The following is a 23,920-nucleotide window of genomic DNA, read 5'->3' as shown; positions in this document are numbered from 1 at the left end:
TCGCAGTGTCCGGAGCAAGTATGGTGGGTCTGACACACCGCTGTTAATGTGTTCTTTTTTCCATTTCCAGGAGTGTATTTCATTTCAATAGCTTGTAAAGTATCAGGATGACTGGCTGTCTCATTCTAATGCCTTCTTAAATACCAGACTGTTGGCTGGAGATGGCAGTGGAGAGAGGTGTGGTGGGCGAGGAAGGAAATACGGGGGGCGGGGGTGAGAAAGCAGGCACGGCTTGTAATGTGATGGTGACATCATAGATTAGTAGGAGCGTGACTTGTGATGTCGTGGGTAGTATAGCTATGTAGTTGCTATCCCACAAGCAATTTTTAAGGAAGTTTTTGATCCAGAATCCTCATAGCATTCCTACTCTAGGTAAAAAGTTTTTTTTTTAATTCTTTAGCGAACTGAACTACATTACATCCACCACTATAACACACTAATGATAGGACTGTGGAGGTGTTTTTTGTTGTTGTTCTCGAACATCTTATCATCTGCCATTATTTCACTCCTTCATCACACAAGCTACAGAAATATCTGATGAGTTGCGAGCAGCTGCCTTTGTTTCACCAATTCAAAACACGATCAACAGACCATTTAGAATAAAATAGACCCTTGAAAGTCCTTTCCCATGGGTTCTGAATGTAAAATGAGGCTGGCACCCAATGTGGAGTCTACAAAATGAGGAGAGATATCAACAGCAGAGTGGTTATTTTTGTGTTAGTGAGGCGCGAAATGATGTCAATGAAGGTGAGGTATATGACAGAATATTAGATGGTGGAGACTAAGCACATTACCCTGATAATTTGTCTTTCAGCAATGAACATATCTTTTCAAATACAGAGTACTTCAATGAATGTTCTGCTCTTTTTTACCTGTAGTTCACGTTAGACAAGTTAATGATATCATGTTTACTTACCACATATGATGTCCAGGGCACAGCGGGTAATGAACGGGTACATATCAAACGCTTTTCCATCAGCCTTAGGTTTAAGTTTCTCAACTAGAATCTCTCCATTTTCAGCGAATATTTCGACGAAGTTATCTAATATGCGGAAGTGGAATGCAGGGGTTATCATTTTACGGTGCATATGCCACTTGGAACCTGTAAACGTAAAACTTGATCTTAGTAACAGTGGACAGTCATCGATATTAAGGGCGAAATAAAGAACAAATTTGAGCCCTTTCTGACATTGAATAACGGCCTCTAGTACTTCTTGCAGCTCTGGGAGGTAGTCAGCCTTCCAACAGCATCCACCTGAAGACGCACAGCTGCAACTGTGATGGAAAATAGGTGGGGAGGGAAGCGGAGGGGGTGGGGGTGGGGGCACAGTTAGGGACTATAATCCTGTTACATAAATAAACACGGGTTTTCAAAAAAATCAGAGAAAAATAATAAAACAATAATTATAATCTATAAACACATAATGAAATCTTCACTGAAATTGCATATTTTTTATTTCAGAATTCGTGTAAAAAATCGTACGCTGATCCCTGGCGATGCTCAAAGCCCACGCACATGTATGTGTGTGTGGGGAGGATGGGGATGAGTGCGGAGGCTTTATCTGTTCCTCCTTTTGCGGTATAATGATAATTTTTACTTATGAGCCGTCTGACAGCAACTGAATAAAACACAATTTTAGTGGCATACGCGTTTCGCCTTTATTTTCTGCAAAGCATCATCAGTGGCCTGGAAACTGTACATATGTTTGGTATTTAATTTACATTTTTGTCACTGTACGCATAAGTTATAAAAAGTTCTGCTAGTTGGTATTTCCTATTAAATAGTAATATTTAGAACTGTACTTACAGGTTGCGTGGACAATTTCTTAGATATTACGCTCCTGTTGCATTTTTAGTGTTGTTCTTCTTCTTATGAATGCCAATTTGCTGTTTTTTCCCACATTCCACAGCACTAAGAACTAAACGCTTGTTTCCATGCAATGTTTTGGTTTCTCTTGCCGACTGTCAAATATTTTTGCCAAAGATCGAATGTTGTTGCTCAAAATTCGAGTCTGATTATTGAAGTATCTGTGATCTGTTCGTGTATGCATTTGTGTGTGTGTGTGTGTGTGTTTTGGTGTGGTATATATATAAATACTTTTTTATTTCTTTTATTTTTTGGTGGGCTTTGCTTACTTGTATGTGTGTGTGTGTGTGTGGGGGGGGGGGGGGGTGTAATTTGGTGTGATAGATTTTTTTTGGGCTGTCTGTGTGTGTTTTGGTGTGATACATATTACGCTCCTGTTGCATTTTTGGTAGTTATGAATGCCCCACACACACACACAGCACAAAAAAAAATTATATCGCACCAAAACACACACTTCAATAACTACGCTCGAATCTTTGGCAAAAACACTTGACAGTCGCAAGAGAAACCAAAACATTGCATGGAAAAAAGCGTTCAGTTCACAGTGCTGTGGAATGTGGAAAAAATCGCAAATTGGCATTCATAAGAAGAAGAACAACACCAAAAATGCAACAGGAGCGTAATATGTAAGAAATTATCCACGCAACCTGTAAGTACAGTTCAAAACATTACTGCTTAAAAGGAAATACCAACTACCAGAACTGTTTATAACCTATAGGTACAGTGACAAAAATGAAAATTAAATGGCAAACATGTGTACATATTCCAGGCCGCTGATGAAGCCTTGCAGAAAATAAAGGCCTAACGCGTGTGGCACTAAAATTGTGTTTCATTCAGTTGCTGTCAGACGGCTCATAAGTAAAAATTATCAATGTAGCGTAATATTTCCTTCTGATGTTGATATAGTATGGCAACTATTACTAACCTAAGGCCGACAATGCAGACTCGATCTATTTGTTACGTTATGAAATATTTTTAGAGTTTTACTTACACCACTGTGAAACTTTCACTGTGACTACCGAATAAAACTTGTGGCTCATCTACACTGTACAGGTCTTGGTTATACTGTTGTTTTCAATAAAAATTAAGTTAAGTTCACTGATATGGATAATCAGGAACATAATTTTGTTAGGTTGGATATGATTACGCCAAATAATTTTACCAATTAATTTATCAATCGTACAAAATTTAACAGTGGTCTGGTGACGACTGTCCTTTTTGCTGTTGTAATTTCGGCCTAAGAATGACTCCAGCGCCGTTTACTGTCTAAGATCATTATAAATTTAAATCAATACAGTTTGTATCTGCTTTTAAATAGAAAGTTCTGCGTATGTTCACAGAACTAAAAACTTTAAAAAAAAGTCCGACTGAGTCCGAAATAATTCAAAGGACCCAAAGAAGCAAAGTTCATTGGTGCCCGGTAACCACTGTCCTGTCAGAATTCAAGACCCGACTCAAAGCACTGACGAAAAATTCTAGTGTTCTCTGTCGTGAAAAAATCTGAGTCTGAAATGCCAAGCACGTAAATCAACTGCCCAGACAGACAGAAATCTCGCTTCGTCAAAAGCCTCCAGTACACCACCCCCGAGGACAAAATGGTGGCCCCTTCATAGGCAGCACCTGGATTTCCCCTTCACTGGGACAAGGAACTCTTAATATCATTCACTAGTCCGATTCACGACTTTATCAGTGTGTGCTGTACTAAAAATAATGACATCAAAAAATTTGCCGGCGAGACACTGATTAAAATAATGTGTTATAATAAATTTGTAGATGACGGAGTTCAGGAATCGTAATTCAAGTGAAAGCAATTTTCGCATTATGAGGACTATATTTTTAGAACACTGTGTCTTAAACATTTATTGCAATCACATGAGTGGCACATCAGCCATATAGGGAAAAAAGGTGCTCTTTCTGCTGGTGGCATCCAAATTTATGTAGCTCTAACAGAATTTAAGTTATGGGCAGATCGTGCAAAAATGTAATTTATTACTCAGAATCGACAATTAAACCCTGAAAACGTACCAATTTAAATGTTGCTCATATGTGTGGTTACTTCTTCTAAGACATACTGCAATGTTATTTGTGTATATTTTTTGAATGATTAGTTAAGCTGACTTTAATTGTTTAATTTGTGTGCTTCTCACTGGGTAATTAAATGCATAAATAAATATGTGAGTAGTGCATGCGATTCATCTTGATGAGGATGAAATTAGAATAAATATTTTGATTTGCAAAACGCGTTACAGATTCCTTCTTCGCTCGTTAATTAGATGCCTCACTACCAAAGTCAAACTATAAATAGAAATAATTGTCTACTTTAGCACTTTAATGTGGCCGACCATGGTTTGCTGTAAGTTTAGTGTTCAACAATGCGAGTAAATGTGTCTCACTATGACGCACTGCTCGAAATGCTAGCGACATTCGTCGTGTAACGCCCGGACGCTGGTGCATCTGATAGAAGTCCCTACCGCCCAGGTGCCACGTCCAACAAGTTCCTATCAAACCTCAGTGCGGCGCACAGACGATCAGCCACGAACTCAAACTAGAACTAGGCCCCTTAGGGATCGTTTCAGTCTGTTATACAACGTGATACTTCATCTTTCAGTTTTTTGCCGTTTGTTTATTTATTTATTGTATTTTTTTGCATGGGGACACCAACTGGTGTCTTTTGCAAACGTCATAGCATTTTTTACAAGTTATGTACAGTCATATATACGTATGTGGTTACATATACACGATATAAATGTACCATTGTATCTAATAAGGCACAATATTGGGTGTTACATCGTACCTTAAAAACTTGTCAATCAAGAAATATTTCAGTTTCACTTTGAATAAGTTTCCTTTGTGCCACCTTATAGAGCTCGGTAATCTGTTGTACCATATTTGACCAATAATGCATGGACTATGGTCTGTTGTTTTTAATTTTGTTCTTTGTCTGTAGTAGCAGTTTTTCTTTCTTGTATTATAGGCATGCATATCAGAGAACTTCGTTGCTTTGTTTTGATGTGTCACAAAAAATATAATTAATTTGTAAAGATACAGTGAGCAGACTGTGAGGTATTTATGATGAACAAAGATTTCCCTGAAATGAATCTCTATACCCTAATCCATGGATAATTCTGATTGCTGTTTTCTGTAGGGTTAATATTCTGTTCATATGTATGTCGGCAGCAGAACCCCATATCTCTATCCCGTAATTAATCTGTGCAAAAATGGTTCCATAATAAATTGTTTTTAATGTCTGATGTGGGACTACTTTTGATAACTGGCTGATTAGATGTAATGAACTGCTGATTTTATTGTATAAAAATTTGAGATCATTTAGCCATCTTAGATTTTCATCTACGTGAATACCTAGAAATCTGCACCCTTCTGTGTCCACTACTTCAACACCACCTATGTTACTATGTTTGGTGTGAGTTTGTAAGTTTAAATCGCAATAACTGAGATTTACTGATAGTAACTTTCAAACCTTGATCTTGTAAATAAGTAGTTATTTGACATAGTCCCTCAGTTGCTACCAACGTTAACTAATCATTTTGTTTGCCAAGAAATAACAGTGAGGTATCGTCTGCATAGGTTACCAACTGGGAGTTGAAAGGTTGCTCCATATCATTTATGATTTATGTACGCTAGGAAAAGGAAATGGCCCAAAATTGAGCCCTGGGGTACTCCTTGTGTGACTGTCTCATATTTGGACTGGAAATTAATGATCTGATTATTGATTTTGCAAGTCAGCTTTGAACACTGCTTGCAGTTAAATAAATATGTAGTCAAGAATTGCATCGATGCAGCATTTACATTGTATGACTCAAGTTTACTTAAAAGTAACTCATGGTTTACCGAGTCAAAGGCTTTAGTAAGGTCTAGAAATATGCCAGCTGTTTGCATTCCTTGACCAAGGGCATCATACGTTTTGTGAAGAAATTCCGTAATTGCTGTGATAGTACTATGATCTTTTCGGAATCCATGTTGTGTCTCTGTTAGGAACTTATTTTTCAAGAAATGGTCACTAAGTTGTGTCAGCAGCACAACTTCAAATACTTTGCTGAAGACAGGTATTAATGATATGGGCCTGAAACTTGAAACCTCTTCCTTGGATCCTTTTTTATGCAGCCATAGTGAAAAATATTACCTCTTCCAAATCTGAGAAAACGTGAAACTTATCCAGAGTACCTTTCTAGAAAATAGATGCTATATACGAAACCTCCTACCGACTAACCCACTGCCTCTCCAAAGATCCCAAAATGATCCGCGATACCAAATAGCACAAAAATCTGTCATGATAAATAAGACGATAAATTAATTTAATTAATATCCTTATTTTCACCAGATGCCAGTCGTAAAGTAATATGACATCATGGTTGGTGCACCGCAGCAAGCCGACTGAAATAATAGGCGACGAAACATACAACGTACTTATATTTGGTGCACTTCATAAATGTCATGCAGTATCATTCTTATTTCGACAAGGCGAAACACATAACCGTAATTATATACAACTACTATTGTCACTTCCAAAGTAAAATTTCTTAATTATTTCACTAATATATACGAGCAGATCTGTAATTGGTAATTTCATTGTTGTGACAATGACTACATTTATTATTCTATGTTTAAGAATTATAAACTAAATTACGCAATACAACGTTTCCTTTGTTTCGTGGCATCGTACAGAAACCAAGTACAAATAGAATCATTATATTGCTTCTAGAACCGTCTCCAGTATGAACTATCTCTGTCCATTAAGTGATCTTTGACTTTGTAATTTACTAAACAGCATCTGTTGACAAATACTATCCTTAAGATATATATATGATAGTCAACTGAATTTCCGTAATTCCTGCTTCTGACTGTGAAAACTCTGATACAGGCTCCTTACCTGTGCTGGTGAGAAGGCCCTGTCCTAGCCACGGGTACAGGAAGGCGTAGAAGTGGGACTTGTCTATTATCTCGCTGCTGGACAGTACTTTCTGAAACATCGGGAAATATAAATCAGATTTTATACAGCTGGTAAGCTTCCTGAATGGATAACTGAAACAACAACAACCTTTCGACTGGTTTACGTTCATCACTCATTTGTTTTTAAAACGTGGTATTTCTTTGTATACAGGGTGCCATAATTAATGGCGTAAACGCATGCAGTTGAAAGTACACGACACTATAAGCAAAAAAGTCTTAGTAAACATAGGGTCGAAAATGCATACCTGATGAGCTACAAGCATTTTTTCGTCTTCGATACTGTGAAGCAAATCTCTTCTACTGCAAGGTCTTTGCTTTCCATATTCTGAAAGTGGTAGTATGGACCAAAATAAGAAAAAATGTCCAGCAAACATGTGCTCTAAAACGCATACCTTAAAAGTTACGAGCAATTTATCATTAGAAGTGTTGTGTTTCAAAGTAGCAAAGATGAACAAGTGCTCATAGCTCTTAACAAATGCATTTTAGACCACATGTTTTCTGGACCTTTTTTTTCTTGTTTAGGACAATACTTTTTTTTTTTTTTTTGGTCATCAGTCTACTGACTGGTTTGATGCGGCCCGCCACGAATTCCTTTCCTGTGCTAACCTCTTCATCTCAGAGTAGCACTTGCAACATACGTCCTCTGTTATTTGCTGGATGTATTCCAATCTCTGTCCTCCTCTACACTTTTTGCCCTCTACAGCTCCCTCTAGTATCAGTTCCCAAAATATGGAAAGCAAAGAACTTGCAGTAGAAGAGATTCGTTTCACAGTATCGAAGATGAAAAATTGCTTCTAGCTCTTAAGATATGCATTTTCGTCCCTATGTTTAGTGAGACATTTTTGCTTCTAGTATAATGTACTTTAAACTGTATGCGTTTACGCCATTAATTAAGATACACCCTATATTTAATAGTTGGCGCACTGAATAAAATGTTTTGCACGCAACCTTCCGTACTTTTCATTCTTCACTGCTCGCTGTAGCAATAGGTGCTTTTGGATGTTCCGGAGAATGTGATTGTTCAGGTTTTCCAAGCAGTACATCATCAGCGAAAAGGTCTCGTGCAGACATCCATATCGTCTTGACCCGCACACACGTGTTTGTCAACAACAAGCGGCCAGTCTTTCCCAAGAACGAGCCAGGACGGACGTCGTAATGGGAGGCAGCTAATAATGGACGCATTGCATAACAGCAAACGTCGAGGTTACAGCGTTTGAAAAGCGGTGACCTACAGCGAGTGGATTACGGTGGATCAAGTAAAGACCGCCTAAGGTATGATCACCTGCGCATTTAATTAGCAGTCAGACAGGCTCTCCCTCCCTCACCCTCCACCCACCACCGTCTCTCTACTATCCTCTGACGCTTTCCCATACGGCTGACAATGGAGAAGCAGCGTCATTCCCCTCGATCTGATTATCAATACTGTTCGATATCAGATAACTAGATCCGGAAACCACACCAACTTTATTTCGTATTTCTCCATATTCTCTCGATTTATATCGTTCATGTCCAATTTCATACCGTATACGTTCGGAAGCTTCGTTGCCTTTTTATCGCCTCCTGTAATCTGCCCCTCGTTCGTTAAACGTTATTCTCTCGATAGAAAAAGTGCTTCACGTCTTCCACTGCCACTTCTACAGTTTAGGTATCTATTGAAATTCAGTGATGTGGGATTTCAGTACCTCTTCGGGAATGAAATCACAGAAGACGAAGCACTCCTGCATTCCACCAAGGTTAATGGTAAGTATTCGAAGTGGCCAATTCCAGGTGGTAAAAATGGAAGTGCAACTACTCACAGATGTCCAGTGTGTGCTGTAGTGATCGTACGGCGGCGAGACTCGGTAGACATTCTGATGCGTTAATGCGGAACCGTTTTACATTGGGAAAAATATTTAGTTCCAGTTTCGGCCACCTTGTGGAAATCTGGTGCTGTGAATGTAAGAAAGACTTACAGAAATGTTCCTGTATCCTAATGGATTAGGAATTGAACATGGGGAGAAAAGGTCAAACAAGCGAGAAAGGTATGATGCTAATTCTATTATTAAACACTGCTTACATAGTTTGTTCAACATGAGCTCCGGACATGACGAGTTGCTGCATAGTTTCATATTTGCGCCTGGTGGCCAAATCTGGAACTAATTTTTTGACGGCGTAAATCGGTTCCGCATTACCGCATTAGCATATCTACTAAGTTTGGCTGACATACAACGGTTACAGATCAAAAGCTACATTCCACAGTGTACCTCTATGTGTAGTTGCACTTTAATAATAATCACCAATAACTATTCCGGTATACGCCTTACGTAATTTAGGAAAAGACAAAAATAATTGTGGTCTGTATATGGGGCATGGATGACATTTCTCATAACGTAAGGTGACTTTATGCTGTTCAAACTGCCTCAGTCACTGAAGTCTGAGAAACTATTATTCACTTTTATGCTACTTCTATTAACCTTTGTCTCTATTTTATTTACTGTCAATACACTTTTCGTTCTTAAAAGGTATCTTACATCATTCTTCTATAACATACTTATTCTCATTCAGAGACGTAAAATCATTAACCTTCATATTAGCATCTCACCTCTTGATTTTATTTTAGGGATGGTGGGGGTGGTGTCTGTACCTTATATGGGTCACCTCTTAACTATTCACATAACGAACAGAGTCCAAGCGGAAGGCCACGCACTTTCTCGCAGCCCTTTTTAATATAACCTTGTCTTCCCAAATTTTCTACTTTTCATAGTTTCCCCTCTTTTTGTAGATGCTGTTAATAATTTGTCTATACATATTCTTCAAAAGACTTGTAGTATCGTTATTCTAATGTATACCTGACGTATTTCTTTTCTGGTATATTAAATTCCATAGTGACAGTCCATTTCATTTATAGTTTTTTCTTGAATTAGCTGTAGATAAAAATCGATTCTACATCTACATACATACTTTGAAAGTCACATTATGGTACATGGCGGAGGATACTTTGGGTGCCACTGGAGATCGCTGGGCTCTCCGTGACGCTTTCGCGCTTTTTAAATAAACCTGGATCTTCTCTATTTTCCCTATCAATTCTATCTCGTACGGATTCCAGTCTGATGAGCCATATCAAATACTGGCTGAACGAGTGATTTTAAAGCAGCTTCCTTCGTTAACGGATTACTTTGCTCAGTATTCTTCCAATGACTCTAAATTTGACATCTGTGGGAAGCGACCTTCGAGTTCCGTTTGCTAGTGTGAGGCGATAGGCTAATGAATTATTTGCTGCACTCTGAATTCTATTATAAATTCCTACAGTGTAATTCTTGTGCGCTTTATGACATTTGACTATGCAATACAAGCTTCTGTTGAAGAATCGGACTGGGTGAGGTCGCTTGCCTCATAGATAGTAGTGTTCTTGTTGTTGATGTTGTTGTTGTGATCTTCAGTCTAGAGACTGGTTTGATGCAACTCTCCATGCTACTCTATGCTGGGCGATCTTATTCATCTCCAAGTAACTACTGGACCCTACATTCTTCTGAGTCTGCTTAGTATATTCATCTCTTGGTCTCCCTGTACGATTTTTCCCCTCCACGCTGCCCTCCAATACTAACTTGGTGATCCCGTGATGCCTCAGAACATGTCCCACCAACCGATCCCTTCTTCTAGTCAAGTTGTGCCCCAAATTGCTCTTCTACGCAGTTCTATTCAGTACCTAATCATTTGTTACAAGATCTACCCATATAATCTTCAGCATTCTTCTGTAGCATCACATTTAGAAAGCTTCTAGTCTCTTCTTGTCTAAACTATTTGTCGTCCATCTTTCACATCCATACATGGCTGAACGGCTGGAATGCAAGTATCTCCTTTCTATCAGGAACCTAGTGCGGCGTGCCACCCAGCTGGTGTGGCTGTCCAATCGCGACACTGTAACAAATTTTTCACCAATGGGCGCTACTTCCGCTCGACTGTGAATGAGTGGGAAACACCACATGTGTCACGTCGATCTGGCCAATCGTGGTCGCCTGTGGGAGTCGCCGATCTTCCGAAGAACTTTCCAGACGCCAGTGTCTAAATGAACACATTCCGCCCCATTGTCTCATACTGAAAAAATATCGTGTTGGGAATTCGCGGAGATACAGTCCTTTCTAGTAACGTCGCTTTCGTGAGTCCAGGGCGATGGGGAAACAGTGTCTCCCTGCGTTATTCACTTTGGGGAGATATTTTGCTTGCCTCACATTGTTCTACCTAGGGTGCTTAATACTTTTGGTGACGGGTGTAGATATTGCTATAATGAATAGATCACTAAGCAGTTCAGTTGAAGAGAAACGGACATCTCTAAAAAGGGCACTCATAGAAGTTGCAAAGAAAAACTTAGTTACAAGGAAGGTAGCTGCGAGATAACCATGGGTAACAGAAGAAGTACTTCATGTTCGACAAAAGAAGTAAGCAATAAATATTTTAGGGAAATTGTGGAATACAGACAAATAAGTCACATGGGAATGAAATAAATAGGGAGTGCAGGGAAGTTGAGGTGAAGAAGATGCGTGAAAAATGTGAAGAAATCATAAAAGAAATGTTTGTGGGAAGGACGGACTCAGCATATAGAAAAATCAAAGAATGGAAAGGGAATTCCACTTTTAAGTGAAGAGGAAAGAGGCTACAGATGGAAAGAGGACATTAAAAGCATCTATGAGGGGTGGACTTATCTGATGATGTGATAGAAGAAGAAACAGGAGTTGATAGGGAAGAAAAAGGGGATCAAGTATTTGATTTTAAAAGCTCGTTGGAAGACTTAAGATCAAATAAGGCGGAAGAGATAGATAACATTTCATTGGAATTTGTAAAATTGTTGGTGTGCATAATGTATGGAACTGGCGATGTACTATCAAACTTCCGGAAAAACAGCATCACACGGTTCCGAAGATACCTAGAGCTGGCAAGTGCGATAATAATCGCACATTTACCTTTCAGCTCATGCATCAAGATTGCTGACAAGTACAATACACAGAAGAATGGAAACGAAAACTGACGATGTTAAATGACAATCAGTTTCATTTTAGGAAAGGTAAAGGCAACGGAGAGGCAGTTCCGACTTTTGGAATCAACTCTGAAGACAAATCAAAACATTTTATAGGATTTGTCGACTTGAAGAAAGCGTTCGACATCGTAAAATTATGCAAGATGTTCCAAAATCTGAGATAAATATGGTAATGTATAAGGGAAGGCGGTTAATATACAATATACAATATATTAGTAGTGGGAGACCTAGCACGAAGTGCTCTTATTAAAAAAGGGGCGTGAGAAAGGTATGTAGTCTTTCGCCCTATTGTTGACTCTATACATCGAAGGCACAGTGAAGGAAACTTAAGGAAGGTTAATGAGTGGGATTAAAATTGAAAGTGGAAGGATATCAGTGATAAGTAGATGATGATAAGGAACTCTGCTACCTTGGCTGGAAAACAAACCATTACGGACTGAGCAAGAAGGACGAAAAAAGCAGTCTAGCACTGGCAAAAAGGGCATTCCCAGCCTAGATAAATCTGTTATTATGAAACCCAGGCCTTAATTTGAGAAACAAAGTTCTGTGAATGTACGTTTGGGGCACAGTATTGTATGGTAGCGATGTTAAGAAGAAAGACATCTCTGTAGAAAAATAATGTGTCTTGTGTCTGTGAATGCCACCAAAACTTTGCAAGCGAATTTTGCAGGTCCATCAATGTTATACGGTGTAGTAACCCTCAATTCCTTACGGATGAAGTTTTTGGAGCTACAGGGGTTAGTTATGAAGACATTATTCGTGACGACTTAAAAAATTTAAGCGTCGGTTGTTCGTGCTTGCCGCTATAACTTTGGCTCACACCCGCAGCCCCATGGAGGAGCCCTCCATCACTCCTTGAAGAAGGTTTGTTTTAGAACTGTAGACGTTGGGTTAGATAATATGAGTGTCAAAAGTGGGCATCGTACAAACTGACTTCTGGGAAGATGGTGAAGCAGCTTGGAATCGAGTTTCAAAGTGATTGGCCACAATCTTCCTTCCATAATGTTAGGAAATGCTTGAGAACGTTGTAGAATGTTCCAAACTATTATAGAATCTCCAGAAGATTCGAGAATATTCTAGATATCCGAGATAATCCGTTATTAATGGGATTTTCATTACTTACACTTTCTTGACGTTGGCGGCAAACGTTTCTAGTTGATCCAAAATCAACTCCAGCAGATGAAATCAGTACATGTTTCAAGAAATTCTTTCTTTTCTGGCCGAGTGAGGAAAGAACAATTAAGAATAAATATGGAAGTTGAAATTTCCAATGATGAATAAGTGGCTGGTCATCCTTCTTACATGATGACAGCCCTGCAGCTGGCAACAACCAGGTAATAAGTCACGCGTCTCCTCAGTTCAGTGTTGATCTGACAGGCACGGTTGAGAAGATGGTAGTCTTCGAACGTCTTCCACGTTTCAGCAACATGACTGCCGACGTTACTGTAAAGTTTGATGGCGGCCACCACAACGTCCGACGACACCTCAAACGAGAGTTCGAAAACCCTCAACGTTCGGAGACTCAACAACAACAGCCCCTATGTGACTGTCAGAGTATCAGAACTTGAGATCGCTAGCATGGCGCCGTACAATGTTGGTGCTCGTCTCTTCATATGCTATGCTGTACAGAGTGGTACTAGTGATCGAAAAATAAATTCGGAGAACATGTTGTTGTGGGAGACGCTTTTCATCCCATGTACAACAGTCGACTTCAAATAACTTTTGGTTCTCCAAAGCAAAAGTTAATTTAATCTTGGCTTGGCAAGACGCCATGATGGTCGATGAAGTCTGACCTGTAGACAAGCCGCTATGCGGAAGTAAACAAACAGTCGTTCGCTCGCAAGCAGCACAACAGGCGAAACGCAATCAAGACGTGCTCTCCTTCCCAGTGTTGAAGACAGACTTCCCTACACCATGAGTGTCCTATTTGCTTGCATACAGTAACATCTGAGAAAGAATTAGAGAAATGATTGAAGCAATGTTTACACCGCCTCTTTCTTGCTTTTACAAGTAATATTAGTTATAATTAGCTAGGAAATTTCATAATCCCACAGGTTTGCGCAGGACAGAAACTGGATAAGCTTGGACACACGTTTCTTGGGTCTGGTTGCAGGAAGACAGCCTGGATAAGTTTTCCTGCTGCTCTGAGAGTGATCATTGGAGTTCAGCGCCATTAGAATGTTGTGGATTGAGGTAATAGTGTGTACGTTGCTCCTCCTTCATATTGAGTTCACTCTCGTATTTTCACTGTCTGGCTTTAAATAGAAGTCTATCTATAATTCTAATAATTCTAATCAAAACTCCCACCAAAGTATTATCATCAGTATGATGAGGATCGATGAAGTTCGCACGTGTTTGGTCGCACTCGATTTGTTATTAACGACAAGCAAGCTTATCTCTCCGACGAGCCTTATCACACTCACTCAGCTCAACAATCATTCGCTTAACACCGTTTGAACCAAGTTAGCCATTGATAGCAAGTTGTTAAAGGTCAGCTTTAGTTTATAAATCATTCTCTGACTTTTAATAACCTCAGTTCCACAAAAAGGAAAGACATTTATAACCAACCATGCACAACATGCATACTCGCGATTCACTCTTTATGAAGGCTCAGTAAGTAGGGGTGGGGAAGGGGGGAGGGGGGGGGGGGGAGAAACCGATCTACGCACCACCAAAGCAGAAAGTAGACGGTGGATGCAAAGCAGCACCTTTCTAGCACAAGGTGGCTTCCCCATCAGTGATGTTACCTCATTGGACCAAAGACGGGTAAGGGTAGATTCGTGTGTCAGGGACAGCATCGATGTATGTGCCCTTACAAGTGTTCAGCTTATTTAAACAATGCATTCCATGATTTCCGATGGTTCTACAACGGTTTAATTCCTTAAATTAGTCGAAATCTCTTCTTTTTTGTTATGTTGTGTTGATTCAAATAGGTCCTTACATGCTTCTTCTTGGATGTATCTGCCTAAATAATGGTTCAAACGGCTCTGAACGTAGAACTACTTATACCCAACTAACCTAAGAACATCACACACATCCATGCCCGAGGCAGGATTCGAACCTGCGACCGTAGCGATCGTGCGGTTCCAGATTGTAGCGCCTAGAACCGCTCGGCCACCCCGGCCGACCGTAAATAATGTTCCTCCAGCAATTACGACAGCCCACATATGTCGTTTCCATAATTAAGCCAACCTTTCTTTGTTATTGATTGCAGATGGTACCAGACAGTGTTTCATTCAGTTCGCATTGTCAAATAGATCACCACGGTACATTCTTCTTAAATGAATCGATTAAATCCTGATATTATATTATTTCAGTCAACTTACTTGTGTAATGCCTCAAACTTTATCGAGGTCAGCTAACACATGTGGTACTAGGTGGCTAGGTGGACCTTAAAAGGTCATGTGGATTTTGGATAGGGCCCTACGGTAAGCCTCTCAACTTTGTTTCAATAGGAAGTACAATAAAACTAGCCATTTCTCTTCATAGACGTTAAACAATTGGGCATACAACGATGCTTTCATTATCCATGCCCACCTGTCCCACAGGTGGGTGATTAGTTTAATTTAGTATAAAATGATGATGTTTTATTTAACAAACTGTGTGGACTGTATTGGTGTGTCAGCCCCAGAGTAAGGCTTAGACGAGTCTATGAGGACACATGGGAAGTTTATAACTGAGATTTTGCTTACATAGTCAGAACGTCCCACTCTCATTGTGCTTTGTGGCAATGCTGTCGTCCAACAAACAAAAATTTCCCAGATATATTAAAAGGTGTCTCCTATTCCCATAATTCTGACAACACCTGAAATGCCTATAAAACATATACGATGTATACTTCATTCAATAATAGGAAAAAAATTCCTGGCGAGGACAGCGCACAGTCGTTGAAGAGAAGAATACGTAATATACGTAATAGTGAGAGGTGGCACGCCACTCACTCACTTTAATTGCACGGTCGGTCAGATTAATATTCATATGGTCCCCTGTACTACATGCGGTGTGTGTGATTTATGAGGAAATTGTAGGCAGAATGTTCATGTAGCTGCATGTGTAGCCTGTAGAGAACTTGTACCCAAGGGGCTGTGGTAGCGGTGACAGAGAACAGGAAGAAAGATGAATTGTAGGCCGTAAATATTGCGTCCAGCGACCTGGCTGTAAGAGTGCTTTGGGGAAGCAGCAATCTGTGAACAGTACCTGCGGAGGGACTTTGGGATATGGCACCACACTCTTCCCATTTAGGATTGGAGTAGGAGAGCATCGGATCACAGAACATTTTACCTGGGCCAGGCAACAGACTATCGTGAAGTCAGTTAGTTGGTAGAAAGTGGGTAGAGGAAGGCATTTAAGAGAGATGGCTGTAATCTGAGCTTTGGCATGGTCATACAAAAATTGGCTCTGAGCACTATGGGACTCAATATCTATGGTCATCAGCCCCTTAGAACTTTGAACTACTTAAACATAACTAACGTAAGGACATCACACAACACCCTGTCATCACGAGGCAGGGAAAATCCCTGATCCCGCCAGAAATCGAACCCGGGAACCTGGGCCTGGGAAGCGAGAACGCTACCTCACGACCACGAGCTGCGGACCATGGTCATAAAACTAGAAGCATTTGCATGTTAGAAGCTGGGACGATACAAACAGAGCAGCTGGTGCACGTGTCTTAGGAAGGCAAGACTGTAACTTCCCTGACACCAGAAAGTCGCCAGGTTCTTTCAGCGAGCAGCAAAAACATACATTTCATAGGTACGAGTGTCTGGAAAGCTTAACTGCCTTCCTTCAGAAATTAGAAATGGTCAGTTAGGAAAGATTAGAAAACTTGGTAAATCAGGGACTGTGGTCCCTTCTAGGTAGAGTTTTTTGCCGAAACATGCTTACTGTGAGAAAGACGCTTCCCTAGTCTAAAGCCTTCTTTTTTCAGACAAGAGAGATTTTGAGTCGCTGATTGGTTCCTCTCAGGATATGCAAAGTAGAGACTTGCTTCGCCAATGGAACCTCGGTCCTGTGTCTGGATTGGCTACAAGGCCAGGAGAACAGTCAAGAGGGGAGATGCAATCAGTAGAGGGTAGTTTCATTGGTTTGTACGATGTGGAGACGGCTTTTTCTGCTAATTCGGCTTCCGTACCGTGGCCTGGTGGGAAGTGATTGTGATTCTTTGCTTTCTTCGTCTTCTGTTGGAGAACTTCATGTCTTTCCCTAGAGGGTGAGATTTGTGGTCTGTGACTTTTGGTGGACTAAGAGCCAGAGGTAGTTTTCACTGTACCAACAGTGGAGCTGTATACCATCTCGGACATATCGTGTGTCATACGGGTGAACTTGTATGTCCTGAGTCGATCATCTGCCGTTTGACAATTCCAGCGCGTGCCGTCGTGTCTGGGAGTCAAGTTGGTTGGTCAGACCAGCGAATGGATGCACCTCATATTGTAATCTGCCGAGATTTCAGGGCTCTGATAGGGACGTTTCGCTCGTTCTAATAACCAGAACGCCAGCCAGCGCAATTTGCAAGTTTTCGTGGACGCGTCAGAACGTTAGAGCTGCCGCAGCGCCACGCTTATCGCCCACAGAGTGCCGTTTTCTGCTGCAGCCTGAATAAGGGGAAAGGGTGAAGTATTGCTGGACTGGCGTAGGTTTGTTAAATGATATTCACAGTTCCGTGTTCTCTGTGAACCATAGTTTGTGCTGCACTTAGTCGTAGTTGATTCCGATTGAATAGAGTTGGGCCTCAGAGTGGATTCATGTAAACACAGTCAGATTGCGTTCTAAGACAGATTACATCAGGGGAGAATTTGTATAGTTCCCACTCAAATAAATACTTTCCCAATCAAACACCATCCACTTTCTGATTTATGTTTGCACTTTTTTGTAAGATTTATCCGTTCCATTGTATATATAAAAGGATGAATAAAAACTTGTCACTATTTTGTAAACTTAAATACGCCACTGTTCTCGTTCCTACTCCTTCAACTATTCACTGCTGTTATTTTACTGTAGTGACATATGGATACACCAGCAGTTCAAAATTCAATAATATTAAATTAGTTAATTTGATGATTGATTTGAGTTATGAAAGTGACCACATACATAACCAATTGCCACGAGTGAATAAAAAGTAATGGTGTAGATCAAGATTTGAAGATTGTTGAAAAGGTAATACTTTTATTTATGTAAAGATAACAACATATATAATCACTTGGACATGTGTTTATGATTAAAGCAAGGACCACTTCCAACGCTTTCCGGAAACTGGAGGCACAACTTATACTTACCTCCATGTATTCTGGCTTTGATATGTGTACCACTGGGTAAGGGCCTAACCAGAACCGAAAGATGGGCCCAAACTTTTTGCACACCTCGTCAAAGGACCGAATTCGGTCTGCAACAAAAAACATATGAGACAATAATTCAACAAGTACTCACGCAAATGTGTGGGAAAGTAAGAAAGGAGTTTATTTTTGTTCATCACAATCGATGTCACTGAAAAGTCTGCAGCTGTGACATTCATGATTTACATAATGAAAAAATGCACCACTTATTTATTTTTTCGTGCAAGCCGTGCACAATCACAAACCAAATAGCGAATCACTTAATTTTTTCAAATGTTTCACCTACAGGTGACAAGTGCAGTAATTTCTATAAACATGTACATTACCCCAAAGAATCTACTCCACATCTACAACAAAATATAAACATAATTCAGTATTCAATAATGGTAAAATAAATTTTATAATTGACAACTTAAAATACATAATGTAATCTTCAGAAAATACATCTGACTGCATGAAAACGCTTTGTGAAACCATACCGTGTTCATATCTCTCTAGTTCGGTTTGATAACAAAAACAAACAGTGCACTGGATGATTTGCGTATGTATGATATTCTGTGTCATGGAGGAGGCACTGTAATTGTAAGAAGAAAAACAAAATTACTACCTCTGCCATTAGCATATAAAAATATTCCAAGATTCATGTCTCCGAATTTCCGATTGCTGTATACAACCTAAAAGACAAGACAGAAGCCCGAACAACAGGGGACTGACGTGCTAGGACATGTATTGAAACTCTGATGTACTGCACTGATAATGGCTAGGCACTAGCCGAAATGTAGATTTGCTTTCATAAACCCTGAAAGGAAAGGACGACTGATTGCTGCGCTCCGTCATTTTCAAAAGGAGCTTGCTATTATCGAACATAGGTCCTAATTTGAGAAAGAAATTTCTGACAATATATGTTTGCAGCACGGTAATGTATAGTAGCTAATCACGGATTGCGGGAAAGCCGGAAAAGAAGACAATCGAAGCGTCTAAGATGCTCTACAGGAGGATGTGGAAAATTAGATTGCTGATATGATATGAGGAAGGCCACGAACATGTGGAGAATACATAGAAGAAGAAAGTACAAGACGAGTTTTGGCAGGTGTTAAGATATCAAGCAACAATTTCCATGGTACTAAAGGGCCTTGAAGAGCGTAAAAACTGTGGAATAAGACAGAGCCTAGAACTAATTGAGGACATAGGGTGCAAGCGTTACTTTCAGATGAAGTGGAGCGCACAAGAGAGGGATTCGTGGCGAACCTCATCAAATCAGTCGGAATACTGAAGAGAAAAGGTGTTTCACATGAATATTGTAAGAGGGTTGTTGCATTTTTTTATTAAAGCAAGGACATACTCTTGTTGGTTAGGTCTTAAAGGGAAGAGCGTGAATTAACAAGAGAAACCAATTAACAGGCATGCGCATATGTACACGTATTCATTGTGAAATATACTTGGGAATTGAGAAGCTAGTAACACTACACGCCAGTCAACGAAAATAGGAATTCGTAAACCGCCACAGTAAATTAATTCACCCAGGAACGTACAGATGAGAGAACGGGCCACACACATCTCGGTGCTCGTTCAAAACAGGAGCAGAAATGGAGTTGTAGGAGCAAAGATGGCGGGTCGTGATGTGTGCACTTCAGCACCAAAATGTCAAACCTGTTCTTTTCATACTAACACAAAGTGATAACACACTAAATTTTACACTTCAGTACCACTAACTGGAGCACTGTTCGATTCACGACATGTCGCAACTTGTGAATAGCGTTAACGACGGTACTGAACTGCCAAACACTTACAGCAATAAGAGAAGATAAATGTTTTAACTTCATAACTGTTAGAACTAAAATGTTAATTAAATCGATAAAAGCCGTTTGTATTGGTGGTTAATGCTCTCTGTTAATATGGGAACATAATTATCATAGTCTACATTTCAGAGATTATCGTTTATTGTTAGATGCAATCCGCCGTCGGCCACTACTATTGTAAAAGAATAACTCACTTGAACGACAGCCGACATTGCATCAGTTCATTTAAGGAACGCAGTAGCGTCTAGTACATTGTTACTAACGTGCTATTGCGTGTTTGCTTCGTATGACGTGTTTTCGAGACAGTAACCGATGACGTCATTCCTGATAAATATGGTAGGTCGTAGGAATACTGCTTTGAGAGCCGGTGTGATCTGCTCGTGTAGCAACCTCGACAGGTCTACGAAAAAACGTTGTTGAGAACACACAAGGTACTGGTTTCGGAAGTGTTTGTAAACACCATGGTCCCAGAGAGTAATAGATGTTCTCAGTGCACCACGTCTCACAAAATTCACGAATATATAATTCATTCGTAGAAAACCACATTATTTCTTCATTTGTTTTGGGAGAGCAAAGTGAAAAATGCTCAAGCTACCATAAATATCGTGAACATCAATGAAATTTTGTTTTAATTCTGCCAATACAGCGTTTCAAAACTGCTAAGACGTGTTTCGGCAAGGATAATATGAAATACCACCGTATCGCAAAATTGTTTATCATCTACGAAGAAGTCATCATAAGTCTGCAAGGCTTATTAGGAGTCTGCTCATTCATTTCAAACAGAAATGGGCATTAGAATTCAACAACTCAGTTCTTCTTTTGATGATCACGCACCAGAAGGACGTTTAAAAACTATAACCGCATAAGAGAACTTGGGAAAGAATACACTGTGGTAGCGGACAGTAGACTATTAAAAATTTATGAAGTAGCTCACAGCACACTTTTTTTTACTGTCGAACCAAAGCCTGTTTAGAGGAGAGGTAATGACCAGTATTTCTGTGAAGCAAAAAGGATTTCCTCTCATTGTTTACTTGCAAGTTTAACAATGTAGAATACCACGCAGTCTTCTGGACCGAACAGTATGGAATAAAGGAACAGATGATGAGTGAAAATAAGTGAAGGCTAACAATCCTTACTACAAAATAGTCTGACAACTAAATAATTTTCAAAGCTAATAGAGAGATTATACGAGGTGTTGAAGAATATTTTGCAGATATTCCTTTTTGAAGGCACGTGGAAGAAAACCTAATCTCAATGAAAAGTTTGTCACTATCCTCAAGCGAGCTATGTTGAAAATGAAGCACAATTTTTTTACCTATCACAAAGTCATTCAGCGCGTGACCTTCGTCTCAAACCTGCTGTTAGACATAAGGGCGTTTTGAGAGACTATGAGAATGATGTCTGACGATAACTACATTTTTTCGGCCTTGTATTTCTTACATACATACACCCAGCTGTGAGATACCACGTCGGCCTATGGATCTTTGTTTTTTTGTCTAATTGTGGTTTTAGTGCCATGTTTCATATCTATTACACCGTTTGAGAGAAGTGGTGACGGCAGAGTCAACAACTACGAACCAGAAATTGGACACACATACGACTGAACGAGAACGCCACCACTCAGTGGTCGCAAGAAGCGAAACCCATGACTACTGAAACCACTTTCAAGAGTCGATGCTTTACCCCTGTCTTTATTGAGGGTCATTGGGAGTTCTTATCGAGTGAGTTAAGCCTCACATGGAACATTGTGATTTATAAGATTCTACAGTTTTATTGTTAATACGTGGGAAGGAACGTGTTATCATTTTAAAGTTGACGAATTTATTTCACTATACTCTGGCAAATATTGTGCAAAATAAAAGTGAGAGAGTTGAATGCAGGGTAGAGGATAATGCCTAAAAACGGGGTTACAAAAAAAGAGTATAAAAGTGGGTGAGATATGTAGGATTTGCTCCGTACTCCTGTTGAGTGGAAAGATTAGGTTGAATATGGTTAGAGAATTGGTGGCAGTATCAGTTTTTTCTATGACGCAACACTACGCCAACTAGTGTAATAACTTTCTTGTATAACAACGTCATTACTACCAACGCAGTTTTAATTTTGATATCCTTCTTCTAATTTTGCAGAGATTTAAACACAACAGCGGTGAAGCGGGACCACAAATTTGCAAATTCAGATGCAAAAGAAGTTTTAAGAAAGAAAATAGAAGTTTTAATTTTTCCCATTGAAACAATTAATGTCGTTTTGTGCAACTAGCTACGTTGTGATATGTCTGAGGCAAAAATAAGGCTCGGGCAGTTAGCCGCAAATTAAAAACCACCGTCATTCAAACTTGAGTTAAAAGTTTTTTTTAATCAAAATTATAATCTTTCCACCGTACTAAGTGGATTTAGCGTTGGTGTAAGTTCTAGTGTTTTTAACTGTTACGAGAACGCATTGCACTTTGCGTATCTCGTCGAAGAAGTAATACAAAATCTGAGTGATTTATTGTACCCTTCGAATCATACACTAATTATCTCTCGATGATTATTAGGAAACCATCAGTTTTAACTCCATACGATTATAATAGTTCTACAGGGTGTATCAGATACCACATTTTTCGGCCTATACAAGGCCAAAAATATTAAAAGCAAGAACAACACATTTAACATTTGTTGTCACTGGCACGTTACAAGGCGGGCGCAATAAAAGTATAGGTATGTGATACTGCGGTGTGGGTCTTGCAGTTGCAAGGTGATACGTAGAGATTGTCTGGTACTCTTCATCAGTTAGCCACTGGGATAGCAAGGAAGACGAATAATATTAAGCAATGCCCTCTGCACGCACTCTGTAAGAGATGTTTGCGAACTAAAGAAGAGGGCAAGCGTCTGCTTACCTTCACGCTTCGTGAAGAAATCGACGTAAGTCGTCCCTAGGAGGGGCAGAGCTACATGGCCTGGAAGTTTCTCGACCTGGCTCCAGCGCCATTTCCTGGAAATGATGCTCGCCGACACTGCGACCACGATGGCCGTCAGCAGCAGCGCCGTTAAGTCCAGCATCGCACGGCACCGTCTCAAAACGTTGCCGGAAGCGACCTACGGACGAGACTGAGCGCCGAGGTGTGGACTAACACTGCTGCGGTTGTGCGCGCCAGAGGCCGACCTTCAGACTTCCCCCACCGCCGCAAAACAGCTGGTTCGCAGGCCTAGCACAACGCGCCGCTGGGTGTCGAGGATACGCGGCAGGGGTCACCTGTGCACACCGCAGCGGCTGCAAGCACTGCTTTAACTTCACACAGCAGTGATTTGCGAGTTCGACCCCGCTTAATTTACTCTTAGAGACCAAGTGGTTTTTCATAGAATGAAGGCTTTCACGACCAGATGACATAGCTGCTGGTAAACCTTTTGAGTGTGTGGTCGTGGTCCAAGAAACTCTTCCGTTACCGACGTTTCGTCCTTGACTGCGCTGGCATCTGCAGAGGCGCTCTTTCGCTGAGTCTTGCCGACTGAATGGTCGGACGTTCGAGAGCGACATATATACTGCTGGAGAGGGGGCGTGGTCGAAGTAACTCGTGATGAGCAGAGATAATCCTGATTTCTCTATCAGCTGTAGCAGAGGATGCTCTTCAGTCTGGAAACCACCAAATGAAATTTTATGAAACAGAAAGTATATATATATATATATATATATATATATATATATATATATATATATATATATATATATATATATATAACGTCAAATTTTTATCCACGACTATGTAGAGAAGCCACTGAAATTTGTAAGTATAAGTATAATTTTAACAGAAAAGAGGAGGCAATGAAACTTAGTTACATATAGACAGTAGCTCTGCAGAATCGCTAGACAATTTTATCTTTGACAAGGAAACAATCGATAGTTAAGTGCCGGCCGGAGTGGCCGAGCGGTTCTAGGCGCTACAGCCTGGAACCGCGTGACCGCTACGGTC

The 23,920-nt window shown here is 40.1% G+C and overlaps 2 protein-coding genes across 3 annotated transcripts in view; both read right to left on the bottom strand.

Annotated features, from left to right (window-relative positions):
- Positions 1-23,098, bottom strand: part of LOC126282123 (cytochrome P450 4C1-like) — a 66,787-nt gene extending 43,689 nt beyond the window's left edge. Inside the window, exons 1-4 of one of the 2 annotated variants that reach the window (XM_049981592.1) lie at positions 22,850-23,098; positions 18,119-18,225; positions 6,756-6,846; positions 917-1,102 (exon numbers count right to left, since the gene is read on the bottom strand). In XM_049981592.1, coding sequence (XP_049837549.1) covers positions 917-1,102; positions 6,756-6,846; positions 18,119-18,225; positions 22,850-23,012 — 547 coding nt within the window. In that variant the 5' untranslated portion in view covers positions 23,013-23,098. The remainder of the gene's footprint in view (positions 1-916; positions 1,103-6,755; positions 6,847-18,118; positions 18,226-22,849) is intronic. The other variant, XM_049981593.1, reaches the window with a different exon arrangement.
- Positions 1-23,920, bottom strand: part of LOC126282394 (uncharacterized) — a 370,909-nt gene that overhangs the window by 275,980 nt on the left and 71,009 nt on the right. The window lies entirely within an intron of this gene.

This window comes from Schistocerca gregaria, chromosome 7, assembly GCF_023897955.1.
Source record: "Schistocerca gregaria isolate iqSchGreg1 chromosome 7, iqSchGreg1.2, whole genome shotgun sequence".
Classification (NCBI taxonomy): Eukaryota; Metazoa; Arthropoda; class Insecta; order Orthoptera; family Acrididae; genus Schistocerca; species Schistocerca gregaria.
The sequence above is the reverse complement of the archived record's forward strand: the minus strand, read 5'-3'. Positions and strand labels throughout refer to the sequence as shown.